Source organism: Mastomys coucha, unplaced genomic scaffold, assembly GCF_008632895.1.
Source record: "Mastomys coucha isolate ucsf_1 unplaced genomic scaffold, UCSF_Mcou_1 pScaffold9, whole genome shotgun sequence".
In the NCBI taxonomy this organism is placed as follows: Eukaryota; Metazoa; Chordata; class Mammalia; order Rodentia; family Muridae; genus Mastomys; species Mastomys coucha.
Window position 1 is genome coordinate 88,576,415 of NW_022196915.1, and position 17,343 is coordinate 88,593,757.

Here is a 17,343-nt window from a genome sequence, read left to right on the forward strand (position 1 = left end):
GCAGACATTAGAGCACTGAGGGAAGGCCAGAGACGGCAGACATTAGAGCACAGAGGGAAGGCCAGAGATGGCAGACATTAGAGCACAGAGGGAAGGCCAGAGACGGCAGACATTAGAGCACAGAGGCTTCGCACGCCAGCTGTGCTCCTCTACAGAAAACACTTACGATTTTAAGCAAAAGGGCTATAATCAGGTAAGTATCTCTGCATAGCTCATAAAAGTTATTTAGATGTTATTTAGTCAAATTAGCTAAAGGGCAGTAAAGTGAGGTTCAATAGCAGATAGGCAGCTGGGCTTTTTTAGGAAGTGCTGGTGAAGGTTGGAAATACTGTGTGACAAGGCCTTCATTACTAGAATGATTAAAGAAGCAGGACTGGTAAGGAGGAGTAGATTAGCAACATCTGCATATCTGTGAACAACTGGAAGGAATCACTTTGTCTTGGATTCACAAAGCTCATCCTTGACTGGCTAGCTTCATGCACTTGGGAAGAATACAGTACTGAGAGCATGGAGAGGCCAGGTCTGTGCACCTCACTGGTGAAGAGGCAGAGATGGAAGCTGGATGGCTTTCAGAGCCAAGACCCTTTCCCAGAACCTGCCTCCAGTGACTTCCACCCTCTACTGCACACCACCTCCTACAGTCTGCAGCACCTTCCCACATGATACTATAAGGCTCGGGTGACATTCCATAGTCCAACTGTAATGTGTGCTACTCAGCTCACTCCCGAGGGCTCAAACAGATGGCAGAATGAGCATATTCTCAAGATTTCAGAGTGGCAATATCCCCCATCTATGGGAAAGGGAAGAATGAAGGAAGATTACTGTGTGGCTAAAATAATGACATTTAGCTCGCTCTCTCAACATCTTGGATTTAAAGTAGATGGACTTTCAGTATGTGGCTATAGCATCATATTAAGTTTCTAGAAATTTCATTTCCTTGTATTTGAAGTATTTATTATTACAAGACACACTGGGAAGTAACTAAAAATTAAATACACCTATATATTCTATTGTTTGGCTCTAGCCTGACATTTATAACTACAGCTGTCATTTACTGAGTACTTGGTATGTGCTGGGTACTCTTTTCTTAAGCACTCAACATTCATCCATTTAATCTTAACTGCAATCCTATGAGATACATAATGCTCTCAATATGCAGATGATAAAGTGGAGGTACCCATTCACCCAGTATTAAAAAGCTAATAATTTTAATGTTATTTCAACTTAAGCAATTTGGCTTTATCTCCATGGTCTTAATCATTATTCCCTTTTCCAGAAAGCAAAGTATGTGGTGGAAAATACAGTATTAACCATGGTTTTTTTTTTTTTTTTTTTTTAAAGATTTCCTTTTAGACATTGTTAATCATGCTAGGAAAATGTTAAGAACGGCTGATACTTTCTTCACTACTCACTCTAATGTTTTAAAACAGTATAATAATTAAATTTTCCTAAGTGTTTTGTAATCTAGTTTTGGTGTTATAATCCTGTATAAAAGATTTCTTTGAACTTCTGATTTCCCTTACTGAATTTAATCACCATGATTAATTCAGTGTAGTGTGACCTGCTCACAAAAGTGTAATATTCTTATAAAAAGTGTACGACACAAATTCTCTGGGAGTTATGCATTTTTTTTCCAACTTCCCTAATTAAGCAGAAGAAATCCCAATGAACAGGCCAAGAGCTCCACCTTGAGGAGGGAAAAGATAAGCATGTTCACTTTAGGTTGTAGGAAGAGACTGGGAGAGCAGGAGCAGCTAGACAGCAGAGGAGAGGGAAAAGGAAGGCAGTCCCACACTCTGAGAATGATGGTCAAGAAGCAAGGACGTTCACAGAGCTGTCATGCCCTTCGCTTAGGAAGTAGAAACCACGTCATCTCTGAGATAAGGGGGATGAACCCAACAGTACAGTCAAAGACAGTGCATACTTAGGAACAGCCACCACAAACCACGAGAGAGAAATCAGCCCAGGAACATGAGTTCTGTCTGTCCCTATAACTCAAGTAAGGCATTCCATGTAAAAAACTATTGATAAGATACCTTATCAATAAGTTTCCCAGATGGATTTAAGGCACCAATTTAATAATATATGAATCCTTTTTGATAAAAGAATCACTTTAAGTTTATTTATAAGAAAACAATATGCATGAATCACACACACAAACCATTTTGAGATAATTATATTTTTCCTATTTTTCTTAGGAGCACAATAATAAGTCCAAGGTTAGTGGTGTAACCCATGAACAGCACTAGCATTGGATTACTAGGCCCTGGGTTTGATCCTCATTGCTATGCAAGAAGAAAACAGACAGAAACAGATGGGAAGAAGGATAAAGGGAGGAAAAGAAAGACTATGTCTCCTGTATGTACGTATAGATATATGTATGTATACATGATGTGTGACAAAATTAATCACAAAGTAAACCAGTTCTTAGAACACAGCACTTTAAGAATAGTTTGTTCAGTGGTAATATGAAATAGTTTATATGCTTCTGGCAATAGGAAGTAATGTCAGAAAAGTATGGACTGGACTATTTCTCATCTTATTTTTTTCATAAGCCAGGTAAGCAGAAGAGTAAGAAGACAGCTAAACAGTAAACAGATAAGAAAAAGCTTTCATTTTAATTGTTGTTAAGGAAGCTTCTCACTTCTATTTCAAGAAGAGTGTAAATATCAACCTGTTTCCAGGGCTTACTCCGAGTCACGTCCTCTTTATGCTTACTTAATAGAAGTTCACCAGTTCAGAGCTGATCTTCCATCTGCTACTGTTGGAAGCCTCCATACATGCGTGCCCACAAGGTACAACCCACTGACCTAGCTGCCTGTGCTTGCGATGCTCATCCTGCCATGTGCCTAATCACTGCCTTTGTTAGCTGGTTAAAAGTCCCATTGAGCCAGGCGGTGGTGGCACACGCCTTTAATCCCAGCACTTGGGAGGCAGAGGCAAGCGGATTTCTGAGTTCGAGGCAAGCCTGGTCTACAGAGTGAGTTCCAGGACAGCCAGGGCTATACAGAGAAACCCTGTCTCAAATAAAAAAAAAAAAAAAGTCCCATTGAGTTCTCCTGGTCTACCCAAAACCAAACCTATTTTTATCCATAAGCCATGTTGTTTTAATGCACTATTTTGGAAGAAGAAGGGTATCTCAGGAATGTGTGCGCATAGATGATAACCAGAGCACTTGTAGGTGATGCATCTCAGTAGAATGCTGTGGCTCACCTTGGGCAGCTTGATGGGGGGCTCTCTGGCCTCCTCGTCCTCATCACTGTCTGACTCTCCACTCTGTACAGAGTTCTTCGAGGCAGCTGCCAGGGATGCTTCCTTTTTCTGCCATTCCAAAACGCAGTGCCGTACATTACAGTAAATGTTGAAGGCAGAGGGATTGCTATGTAGTTTGATGTCTGGTATAATTACTGTATTCTCCACACTTTCAGACTGAAATATAAAACACAACATTTCTAGTTTATATTCTTTGTAATTATCATTTCATTGTACATAAAAAGTATAGACAGATTAAATTACATTGCATATCTTACATAAGTGAAAAAACACAATACTTTATTATATTTCATGTACCAAAACCAGGCAGAAAATGCCTCTCTTCTTCTATAAAGTACTGAGAAAGGGCAAAAGACAATATTTCTTTAAATAAGAAATATGTTATAGTTAAATCATCATGTGACTTGTAAATATACCTTTCAAAATACTAAGACATAGACAACATAAGTATATTGAGACTATATTAGATTCTCCTAGCAGCCTTCAGATGAAGTTATAGAACTCTCAGCTCCTCCCGCACCACCCCTGCCTAGTTGCTGACATGCTCCAGCATCTAGGACTTGATGATAATGGACTGAACCTCAGAACCTGAAGAAACTAATCATCACCTTGGAATAGTTTCAATGGTATTATCATCATTGAAACTGCACTGAAACTCATCATGCCTTCTAGTCTCCATCTGCGCCCTGGAGTTACCCCGGGACACAGCTTTCCAGACCCAAATCCGGCTCAAAGAGAGCTAGCTAGTCTCCCAGGAGCACTGTCACTCCTAAGTTGACAGGTGAGACAAACACTCTTGCTCCAATGACTGGCCAAAGAGGGACTTGCCAGGAGACCACAGGGCTCAAGAACCATGGAGCAACTGGGGACAGGATCCTTCCTGTCTCCAGCTGCAACTTGGAGTTAACCCTTTGGCACAGCTTTCTGGACCCAAATCCCACCCTGAGAGAGCTGGTATCCCAGGAATGCTGCCTCATCTAACATCACATGCTCACAAGCTCATAGGAGGAACAGGCTCCACTCAGAGACAGCAAGACCAACTAACACCAGAGAGAACCAGATGGCAAGAGGCAAGCCCAAGAACCTAAGCAACAGAAACCAAGGTTACTTGGCATCATCAGAACCCAGTTCTCTCACCACAGCAAGTCCTGGACACACCAGAAAAGCAAGACTCTGATTAAAAATCACTTCTCATGACAATGATGGAGGACTATAAGGACATAAATAACTCCCCTAAAGAAATACAGGAGAACACAGGTAAACAGGTAGAAGCCTTTAAAGAGAAAACACAAAAATCCCTTAGAGAATTACAAGAAAACACAACCAAATAGGTGAAGAAATTGAACAAAACCATTAAGGGTCTAAAAATGGAAATAGAACCAATAAAGAAATCACAAAGGGAGACAACTCTGGAGTTAGAAAACCTAGAAAAGAGATCAGGAGTCACAAATGCAAGCATGACCAACAAACAGAATACAAAAGATAGAAGAGAGAATCTCAGGGACAGAGGATGCCATAGAAAACATTGACAGTCAAAGAAAATGCAAACTGCATAAAGCTCCTAACCCAAAACATCCAGAAAATCCAGGACACAAAGAAAAAACCAAACCTAAGGATAATAGGTATAAAAGAGTGAAGATTCCCAACTTAAAGGGCCAGTAAATATCTTCAATAAAATTATAGAAGAAGACTTCTCTAACCTAAAGAAAAAGGTGCCCATGAACATACAAGAAGCCTACAGAACTCTAAATAGACTGGACCAGAAAAGAAATTCCTCTCGTCACATAATAATCAAAACACCAAATGCACAAAACAAAGAAAGAATATTAAAAGCAGTAAGGGAAAAGGGTCAACTAACATATAAAGGCAGACCTATCAGAATTACACCAGAATTCTCACTAGAGACTCCAAAAGCCAGAAGATCCTAGGCAAATGTTATACAGACCCTCAGAGAACATAAATGCCAGTCCAGGCTACTATACCCAGCAAAATTCTCAATCAACATAGATGAAGAAACCAAGATATTCCATGACAAAACCAAATCTACACAGTATCTTTCCACAAATCCAGCCCTACAAAAGATAATAGATGGAAAACACCAACACAAGGAGGGACACTAAACCCTAGAAAAAGCAAGAAAGTAATCTTCTTTCAACAAACCCAAAAGAAGATAGCCACATGAACATAACTCCACTGGGCAGTGGTGGCTCACGCTTTTAATCCCAGCACTTGGGAGGCAGCGGCAGATGGATTTCTGAGTTCGAGGCCAGCCTGCTCTACAGAGTGAGTTCCAGAATAGCCAGGGCTACACAGAGAAGCCCTGCCTCAAAAAAAATGAATAAATAAATAAAAATAAAAATAAAAAATAAAAAAATAACAGGAAGCAACAATTACTTTTCCTTAATATCTATTAATACCAATGGACTCAATTCCCCAATAAAAAGACATAGACTATCAGACTGGATACTTAAACAGGACCCAACATTTTGATGCATGCAGAAAACATACTTCAGACTAAAAGGTTGGAAAACAATTTTCCAAGCAAATAATCCCAAGAAACTGGAGGAGTCAGTCTAAAACCAAATAAAATCAACTTTCAACCAAAAGTTATCAAAAAAAATAAGGAAGGGCACTTCATACTGGTAAAAGGAAAAATTTACCAAGATGAACTCTCAATTCTGAACCTCTATGCTCCAAATGCAAGGGCACCCACATTCACAAAAGAAACTTTACGAAAGCTCAAAGCACAAATTGCACCCCACACAATCATAGTGGGAGACTTCAACACCCCATTCTCATCAATGGACAGATCATGGAAACAAACTAAACAGAGACACATTGAAACTAACAGAAGTTATGAACAAAATGTATTTAACAAATACCTATAAAATATTTTAGCCTAAAATACAAGAATATACTTTCTCCTCAGCACCTCATGGTACCTTTTCCGAAATTTGTTACCATATAATCTGTCACAAAACAAACCTCAACAGATACAAGAAGACTGAAATAATCCCATGAATCCTATCAGATCATCAAGGACTAAGGCTGGTCTTCAATTACAACAAAAACAACTGAAAGCCCACATACACGTGGAGGCTGAACAATGCTCTACTCAATGATAACTTGGTCAAGGAAGACATAAACAAAGAAATCAAAGGTTTTCTAAAATTTAAAGAAAATGAAGACACAAGATACCTAAACTTATGAGACACAATGAAAGAACTGCTAAGAGGAAAACTCATAGCTCTGAGTGCCCCAAAAAAGAAACTAGAGAGAGCATACACTAGCAGCTTGACAGCACACCTGAAAGCTCTAGAACAAAAAGAAACAAACATACCCAAGAGGAGTAAAGGGCAGGAAATAAACTTAGGGCTGAAACCAACCAAGTAGAAACAAAAAGAACTACACAAAGAATCAACAAAACCAGGAGCTGCTTCTTTCAGAAAATAAACAAGATAGAAAAACCCTTAGTCAGACTAACCAGAAGGCCCAGAGGCAGTATCCAAACTACCAAAATCAGAAATGAAAAGGGAGACATAACAACAGAAACTCAGGAAATTAAAAAACTCATCAGATCCTACTACAAAAGGCTATGCTCAACAAAATTTGAAAATCTGGATGAGATGGACAATTTTCTAGACAGATACCAGGTACTAAAGTTAAATCAGGATCAGATAAAACATCTAAACAGTCCCATATCTGCTAAAGAAATAGAAGCAGTAATTAAAAGTCTCCCAACCAAAAAGAGCCCAGGACCAGATGGGTTTAGTGCAGAATTCTATCAGACCTTCAAAGAAAACCTAATGCCATACTCTTTAATCTATTCCATAAAATAGAAACAATAGGAGCACTAACCAATTTGTTCTATGAAGACACAATTACACTCATACCTAAACCACACAAAGACCCAAACAAAGAAAAAGAACTTCAGACCAATTTCACTTATGAACATTGATGGAAAATATTTAATAAAATTCATGAAAACCATCATCCATCATGATCAAGTAGGCTTCATCACAGGGATGCAGGATGGTTCAATATACGGAAATCCATCAACATAATCCACTATATAAACAAACTCAAAGAAAACCACATGATCATTTCATTAGACAAAATTAAACACATCTTCATGATAAAAGTCTTGGAAAGATCAGGAATTCAAGGCCCATACCTAAACATAATAAATACAATATACAGCAAACGAGTAGTCAACATCAAACTAAATGGAGAGAAATCTAAAGCAATCCCACTAAAATCAGGGACTAGACAAGGCTGCCCACTCTCTCCCTACCTATTCAATATTGTACTTGAAGTCCTAGCCAGAGCAATTAGACAACAAAAGGAGATCAAAGGGATACAAATTGGAAAGAAAGAAGTCAAATTATCACAATTTGCAGATAATAGTATACTTAAGTGACCACAAAAATTCCACCAGAGAACTCCTCAACCTGATAAACAACTTTAGCAAAGTGGCTGGATATAAAATTAACTCAAACAAATCAATAGCCTTTCTCTACTCAAAGGATAAACAGGCTGAAAAAGAAATTAAGGAAACGACACCCTTCACAATAGTCACGAATAATAGAAAATACCTTGGTGTCACTCTAACCAAGCAAGTGAAAGATCTGTATGACAAGAACTTCAAGTCTCTGAAGAAAGAAATCAAAGAAGAGCTCAGAAGATGAAAAGATCTCCCATGCTTGTGGATTGGTAAAATTAATAGAGTAAAAAATGGCCATCTTGCCAAAAGCAATCTACAGATTCAACGCAATTCCCATCAAATTTCCAACTCAACTCTTCATAGAGTTAGAAAGAGCAATTTGGAAATTTTAGAATAACAAAAATCCCAGGATATCGAAAACTATTCTCAACAATAAAAGAACTTCTGGGGGAATCGCCATCCCTGACCTCAGGCTGTACTACAGAGCAATAGTGATAAAAACTGTATGGTATTGGTACAGAGACAGGCAGGTAGATCAATGGAATAGAACTGAAGATCCAGAAATGAACCCACACACATATGGTCACTTGATCTTTGACAAAGGAGCTATAACCATCCAATGTAAAAAAGACAGCATTTTCAACATGTGGTACTGGTTCAATTGGAGGTCAGCATGTAGAAGAATGCAAATTGATCCATTCTTATTTCTTTGTACAAAGCTTAAAGCCAAGTGGATTAAGGACCTTCACATAAAACCAGATACACTGAAAATAATAGAAAAGAAAGTAGTGAAGAGCCTCGAGTGCATGGGCACAGAGGAAAAATTCCTGAACAGAACACCAATGGTTCATGCTCTAAGATCAACAATTGACAGATGGGACTTCATAAAATTACAAAGCTTCTGTAAGGCAGAGGACATTATCAATAAAACAAAATGGCAACCAACAGATTTGGAAAACATCTTACCAATCCTATATCTGAGAGAGGACTAATATCCAATATATACCAAGAACTCAAGAAGTTAGACTTCAGAACCAAATAACCCTATTTAAAAATGGGGTACAGAACTAAACAAAGGACTAAATTCTCAACTAAGGAAACTTGAATGGCTGAGAAGCACCTAAAGAAATGTTCAACATCCTTAGTCATCAGGAAAATGCAAATAAAAGCAACCCTGAGATTCCATCTCACAACAGTCAGAATGGCTAAGATCAAAAACTCAGGTGATAGCAGACACTGGCGTGGATGTGGAAAAAGAGGAACATTCCTCCATTGTTGGTGGGATTGCAAGCTCAACAGCTCTAGAAATCAATCTGGTGGTTCCTCAGAAAATTAGATATAGTGCTACCTAAGGACCCAGTTATATCAATCTTGGGTATATACCCAAAAGATGTTCCAACATAAAACAAGACACATGCTCCATTATGTTCATAGCAGCCAGAACCTGGAAAGAACCCAGATGCCCTTTAACAGAGGAATGGATACAGAAAATGTGGTACATTTACACAATGGAGTACTACTCAGCTATGAGAAACAATAAATTCATGAAATTCTCAGGCAAATGGATGGAATTAGAAAATATCATCCTAAGCAAGTTACAAAAGAACACACATGGTATGCACTCACTGTTAAGTGGATATTAGCCCAAAAGCTGGGAATACCCAAGATACAATTCACAGACCACATGAAGCTCAAGAAGGAGGAAGACCAAAGTATGAATGCTTCAGTCCTTCTTAGAAAGGAAAACAAAATACTAAAGGGAGGAAATACGGAGACAAAGTGTGGAGCAGTGACTGAAGGAAAGGCCATCCAGAGACTGCCCCATCTGGGGATCCATCCCATATACAGACACCAAACCCAGACACTAGGGTAGATGCTAAGAAGTGCTTGCTGACGGGAGCCTGATAAAGTTGTCTCCTGAGAAACTCTGCCAGAGACTGACAAATACAGAGGCGGATGCTTACAGCCACCCATTGGATTGAGCTTGGGGTCCCCAATGGAGGAGTTAGAGAAAGGACTGAAGGAGTTAAGGGGTTTGCAACTCCACAGGAAGAATAACAATATGAACCAACCAGACTCCACAGAGCTTCCAGAGTCTAAACCACCAATCAAAAAGTACACATGGAAGGACCAACGGCTTCAGCCGCATATATGGCAGAGGGTGGCCTTGTCAGGCATCAATGGGAGGAGAGGTCCTTGGTCCTGTGAAGGCTTGATGCCCCAGTGTAGGGGAATACCAGGGCAGGGAGGTGGGAGTGGGTAGTTGGGTAGGAGATCACCCTTATAGAAGTAGGTGGAGGGGAGATGGGATAGGAGGTTTACAGAGGTGAAACCAAGAAAGGGGATAACATTTGAAATGTAAATAAATAAAATATCCAGTAAAAAATAAATGGTAATATATAATGAACAATATTTAATCAATAAACAATGCTGATACAACAACACCCAAAAAGCAATCAGTATAACTACTTCCCCAAAAGAACAAATGAAATAAAGTAATAAACAGAAGATACTATAAAAAAATGATAAATGCATTTGACAAAAACCTAATACCAATATGCAAAAAAGAAAAAAAAGTATAATCAAATCAAGAATGTTAAGGTATTTTCTCAACTAGACAAAGGATAACTATATCACACCCTTATTAGACACGGTAAGGGACTGCCTCACTCCTAGGACTGAAAACAAGACAAACACTCAGGAATTCAATTGTGTGTTATGTTACTTTCCTATTGCAGCAACACAATAAAAATTCTTTTATTTCCTGAGACATATAGACAATTTTGAAAAAAAATCTACTAGAAATTATATGCAAATTTGGCAAAATCACAGTGCAAAGTATAAAGATTAAGGACATCCATACATGAAGAATGAACAAAAAGAGCATTCGACAGCTGGAGAGCTGGCTTAGTGGTGAAAAGCACTGGTTGCTCTTTAGAGGACCTGGGTTTGATTTCTAGTACCTATGTACATGTAGGTAAACACAAATACACACAAAATAATAAGATAATTAAACCTAAAAAAATTAATGCTAGTTTAAAAAGAATGCATTTGAAGTTTCTAACAGGGAAAAGCATCTGTAAAACACAACTCACAATCTAGACCGGTCAACTCACAACACAGACTGGCCAACTCACAATCTAGACTGGCCAACTCACAATCTAGACTGGTCAACTCACAATAAAGACTGGTCAACTCACAATATAGACTGGTCAACTCACAATATAAACTAGTAAGTATTCGGAATATGCCCAGTATTTCAAGACTCAATAGTAAAAGAACAAAAAGAAAAGAAGAGAGTGCAGTTAGTGAACCTGAAAAGACAAGGGTACAACACAGACAAAGATACGGGGAAGGTCTATAGAGAAGACAGTGTCAGCATCCTTAGGGCCACAGGCATGATGTAAGTGAAAGGAGATACTGTATAGCTAACAGAATCGCTAAAACTGCTAATAGTGCCAACTCTGGAAAATGGAAAAGATATACACAATTTCAATGCTAATAGCTGAGTAAAAAAAAAAATATTCTTTTACAAAGCTAAATACATACCTATAATGTAATCCAGCAATTTCATTCATCGGCATTAAAAGAAAAATGCCACCTATGTTCACATAAAAAACAGCAAGTAAATTTTCTAAGATTTATTCAAAAAGAATAAACTAAACTAAGAAAGAACCCAGATGTCTTTATTTTTGTTTTTTGAGACAGGGATTCTCTTTGTAGCCCTAGTTGTCCTAGAACTCAATCTATAGACCATGCTGGCCTCAAACTCTGGGATCTACCTGCCTCTGCCTCCAAAGCTTGAGATTAAAAGGTATGCACCACCACCACCAGGCCCAGGTGTCTTTTTACTGGATACAATGATAAACTGTAGTACAGCCACACTAGGATATAACTGATCAATAGTAGAAAAAAACAAACTATTAATATGTGCAATTAGCTGGATGAATTCAAAAGAAATTATATCAAGTATTTTTAAAAGCTAATCCCACAAATTACATACTAGCTCATTCAAGTAAGTATTCTCAAAATAGCAAGCCTATTGTGATGAAAAACAGCCAGAAGCTAAGAAGAAGCAAGTGATATGAATGGCTATGAGGGTAGCAAAAGGGTAGCAACCCAAGATGAAACTGTTCTGCATCCTGACAATGATAAGTCACAGAGGCAGTCGTATCACAAAATTAGATGCATACTAATAAGCATATGTAAATCTGAAGAAATCGAGATCTGAGGAGATGGCTTGGTCAGTGAAGAGCTGGACAGTTGGACAACAACAGCTGGGGCAATACATCTCCACTAGAGCCCAGCTATCCTACCACAATAGGCCCTGAATATTACAACATAGCTGAAGTACAAGAAAAAGACCTAAAAATTAACTATATGAAGATGATAACGGTCCTTAAAAAGGAGATGAATAAATCTTTTACAGAAATACAGGAAAACACAAACAAACAACTGCAGGAAATAAAATCCCATAAAGAAATTCAAGAAAACACAAACAAACTGTTGAAGGAACAAATAAGACTGAAAATGGAAATAGAAGCAATAAAGAAAAACAAACAGGAAATTCTGAAAATTGAAAAATCTAGGAATTCAAATAAAGAACTACAGAGGCAAGTTTCAACAAGAGAATACAAGAAATGGAAGAAAGAATCTCAGGCATTAAAAATATGATAAAAGAAATGAATGCACTGGTCAAAGAAAATATTAAATCTAAAAATTCCTGATACAAAACATCCAGGAAATTTGGGACACTATGAAAAGACCAAACTTAAGAATAGAAATAAAAGAATCCCAGCTCAAAGTCCCAGAAAAATGATATTCAACAAAGTCATGGAAGAAAATTATCCTTACCTAAAGAAGAATATGCCTATAAAGGTAGTAGAAGCATACAAAACACCAAATAGAACGAACCAGGAAATAGAGTCCTCTCACCACATAATAACCAAAACACTAAACGTACAGGACAAAAAAAGAAAAGGAAAAGCTGCAATGGAAAAAGAGCTAGTGACATAAAGACAGACCTATCAGGATTACACCTGACTTCTCACCAGAGACTCTAAAGCTAGAAGACCATGGATAGATGTGCTATAGACCTAGGAGGCCATTGAAACTAGCCCAGACTACTAAACCCAACAAAACTATCAATCACCAAAGATGAAAATAAGATATTCCATGATAAAGACAAACTTAAACAATACCTATCTACAAACCTAGTCCTAAAGAAGGTGCTAAAAGGAAAACTCCAAATTTAGGTTAACTATACCCAGAAAAACATAAATTCACACAAGCAAAATCGAAAGAAGAGTACACACACACACACACCCCTTCACCACCACCACCACCACCACCACAACAACAACAACAACAACAGGAACCAACAATCATTGATATTTCTCAATATCAATGATCTAAAGTCCCCAATTTAAAAAAAAAAAAAAGCCTAGATATGAAAACAGGATCCACCCTTCTGCTGCATTCAAGAAACACACTTCAACATCAAGGATATATATCATTTGAGGGTAAAGGATGGAAAAAGATACTCCAAGCAACAGCTTGACCTAAGAAGCAAGCTGGGGTAGCCATTTTAATATCTAACAAAATAAACTTCCAACCAAAACTAAACAAAAGAGATGGGGAAGGACATACACATCTATCAAGGAAAACCCCACCAAGTTGACATTTCAATTCTTAATATCTAATATTCTAAAACAAGGACACTGACGTTTGTAAAAGAAACACTACTACAGCTTAAACCACATATTGACCCTCACACATTGATAGTGGGAGACTTTACTAGCACATTCACACTAATAGACAGGTCACCCAGACAAAAACCTAAATAGAGAAATGTTGGAACTAACAGACATTATAAACCAAATGGACTACCAGCTATCTACAGAGCATTTCACCCAAACACAAGAGGAAACACAGAGAAAGAGAGGCCTCCTTCTCTGCACCTCACCTCCCAAACTGACCACATACTCAGTCACAAAGCAAGTCTCAACTGAGAAAATTGAAATAACCCCCTGTATTCTATCAGAACAGTACAGATTAAAGCTGGATGTCAACAACAGGAACAGCAGAAAAGTTATACAAACTCATGAAAATTGAACAAGTCTCTACTGAATGAAAAACAAGCCAGGATAGAAATAAACAAATTAAAGACTTTCTAGAATTCAATGAAAATGAATACACAACATACCCCGACTTATGGGACACAATGAAAGCCATGATAAGAGGAAAGGTCACAGCACTAAATGCCTACACTTAAAAAAAAAAAAAAAATAGAATGAACTTATACTAGCAACTTAACGTGCACCTGAAAGCTCTAGAACAAAATGAAGCTAGCATACCTAGGAGGAGTAGATAGAACAAATAATAAAACTGAGGACTGAAATCAATAAAATAGAAACAAAGAAATCAATACAAAGAATCAATGAAACAAAGTAAGTTTTTTGAAACAAACAAATAAGAAGATAGATAAATCTTTATCCAAACTAACTAAAAGATTGGGAGAGAATATCCAAACTAGTAAAATCAGAAATGAAAACAACAGACTGAGTAAGTCAAAAGAATCATCAGTTCATATTTTAAAAACATGTACTCCACAAAATTGGAAAAATCTAAAAGAGATGGATAATTTTCTCACAGATACTACTTATGAAAGTTAAATTCAGTTCAGATAAACAATTTAAATAGACCTAAAACCCCTAAGAAAATAGAAGCAGTCATAAAAAGTCTCCTAACCAGTAAATATGCATACATACATACTTACATACATACTTACATACATACATACATACATACATACCCAGGGCCAGATGGATTTAGCACTGAAAGTCTGAATTCTATGAGACTTTCAAAGAAGAGCTAAGTCCAAAACCCCTCGAATTATTCCACAAAACAGAAACGGAATAAACACTGCCAAATTCATTTTATGAGGCCTCAGTTACTCTGATACTTAAACCACACAAAAATTCAACAAAGAGAATTACAAACTACTTTTCCACATGAATATAGATACAAAGAATACTCAAAGCAAATCCAAGAATGCATCAAAAAGAATACAAACTGGAAAGAAAGAAGTCAAAGTATCCCTACTTACAGATATGATGGTATACATAAATGTCCCCCAAAATTCTACCAAAGAACTCCTATACCTGATAAACACTGCCAGTGAAGTGACCCTCCTATAAATGACAAAAGGACTGAGGAAAAAACATCAAGGAAACAGCATCCTTTATAACAGTCACAAATAATATAAGATATCATAGTATAACTCTAACCAGTCACAGATAATATACAATATCGTAGTATAACTCTAACCAAACAGATGAAAGAGCTATGTCACAAGAACATCGTCTTTGAAGAAAGAAACTGAAAAGGTATCAGAACATGTAAAAAAATCTCCCATGCTCATGGATCAGTAAGATTAATATAGTAAAAGTAGCCATCTTACCAAAAGCAATCTACAGACTCAACACAATCCCCATCAAAATCCCACACAATTCTTTATAGACCTTGAAGGGGCAATATTCAACTTCATATAAAACAAAACAAAACAAAAACTAAAAACAACAGCAAACAACCAACCACTTGATAACTAAAACAATTTTGAACAACAAAAGAACTTCTAGAGATATCATTATCCCTGATTTCAAGCTATTCTACAGTACTATTATAGTAAAAAACACATTATATTGGCATGAAAACAGACAGGTTGATCAATGGAATCAAATCAAAGTCCCAAACATAAATCCACACGCCTATGGATACCTTTGGATAAAGCTAGAAATACACAATGGAAAAAAGAAGGCACCTTCAACGAATGGTGCTGGTCTAACAGTATTTTGACATGATGAAGAATGCAAATAGATCAGGGTTGTTGGGTCTTGAGAATAACTGGAAGATGATTGTGTAAACAGTTAAGATCAAAATACACTGTGGACATGTTTAAAATATTCAAAAAATACTTTTAAAAAGAGGCATCTACAAAATGACTTGAGCACACAGAACAGAATAATTTGCTAATTATATTCCTATGCTTAGGTCTTTCATTTTGTCTCAGTGACTATGTCAACAAGTTCCTAGCAACTTTACCTTGCTTCTTGTCTTTACTTTTGATTTGCTTTTCTGTTTTCGCTTCAATTTCTTCTTATTTAAAATTTTCTTATTCCTAAAAATAAAAGGTGCAAACATTATGAATATTTACATCAAGACATACAAAATCAGTGAAATAGATATTTTTAATAGACACTTGCATGTTTCTTCTAGCTTCTATAAAGCAATATACTCTAAATACACATACAGATAGTTAGTATTACAGTAGCTTTTAAAAAGACAACAATGGACAGTAATTCCTAAAGGGATTCTATAAAACTTTTTATCAAAGTAAAGCAATTAAAGTATTAAATAAAGTTTTAAAAAGAAGCCCTTCTTTCAAGGCCTATCAGATGCTCACAGGGGAGGGTAGGTTGCCACTAAATCTATCAACCTGAGTTCAATCTGTGAAACTCATTTGGTGTCAGGCTAGCTGTCTCTGAAATTTGCATGTATGTTGAAGCATACTTGCGCATACATGCACACATATGCATAGACACACACAGAGTAAATGTAATTTTAAAAGAACTAACGTTTTTCATCAGTGGGTATACTAAACATCCAAAAACTTGCTCTTTACCCTAGTGAAGGCTGCAATGCAGAAAGTTCAAGTAACTTTTGACTAAGTTACTATTACTACAAAGAAAATATTGAGGGGCTGGAGAAATGGCTCAGTGGTTAAGAGGACTAGAGTTCAATTCTCAGCACCCACATGGCAGCTCACACTACCGGTAACTCCAGTCCTAGGGGATTGGACACCATCTTCTGGTCTTGACAGGCACTGGATACAAATTATACACAGACATATGTAGGCAAAGCATTCATACCCAAAAATAAAAATCAAGGTTAAGGAGAGGGGAGGGGAACAGAGGGGAAGGGAGGGGAGGAAAGGAAAGGAAATTTGAGCTCATATCCTTAGCAACTAGTTCTCAGTGCCTCAACCCCAGGACTGTTTTTGCATTAAGGAGAAGGAACCCTCTAAGTAACTTAAGATAAAAACACCTATCTCCCTGTCCTCCCTCAACATAGTAAGAATAAAGAGGCAGGGATAAGAGGCTAGCCAAACATTTCACTTTTCTATAACTTCATATTCTGAATGCCTACTATGATGAGAAATATATTCCTAGGTAGCAAAGACTTAAAATAAAAAAGACAGTTTTTGCTCTGGAGGACAGCAGTGACTTAAGTGACAAGAACAATTTATCTGTCTTGTAAGAGATTGTCATTACTTTAATAAAAACAAAAGGTGGCCTGCATGGTGGTTTTCTGCCTGTAATCCCAGCATTCACAGTTCTTGTTAGGATAAAGCAGGAGAATTAGAAATTAGAATTAGCACTGTGTGCTAAACAGAGAGACACCGTCTCAAAATAAAACAAAAATAAAAAAAAAGAGGGACTGGTGAGATGGCTCAGTGACCTGAGTTCAATTCCTTGGGTCCCATATGGTAAAAGGAGAGAAACAATTTCCATAGGTTGTTCTCTGATCACACACACACACACACACACACACACACACACACACAC

At 37.3% G+C, this 17,343-nt stretch overlaps 1 protein-coding gene across 16 annotated transcripts in view; it reads right to left on the reverse strand.

Annotated features, from left to right (window-relative positions):
* Nucleotides 1-17,343, reverse strand: part of Mycbp2 (MYC binding protein 2) — a 234,193-nt gene that overhangs the window by 195,101 nt on the left and 21,749 nt on the right. For all 16 annotated transcript variants that reach the window (XM_031362810.1, XM_031362803.1, XM_031362817.1 and 13 more), the window contains exons 2-3: nucleotides 15,821-15,896; nucleotides 3,214-3,429 (exon numbers count right to left, since the gene is read on the reverse strand). In XM_031362810.1, coding sequence (XP_031218670.1) covers nucleotides 3,214-3,429; nucleotides 15,821-15,896 — 292 coding nt within the window. The remainder of the gene's footprint in view (nucleotides 1-3,213; nucleotides 3,430-15,820; nucleotides 15,897-17,343) is intronic.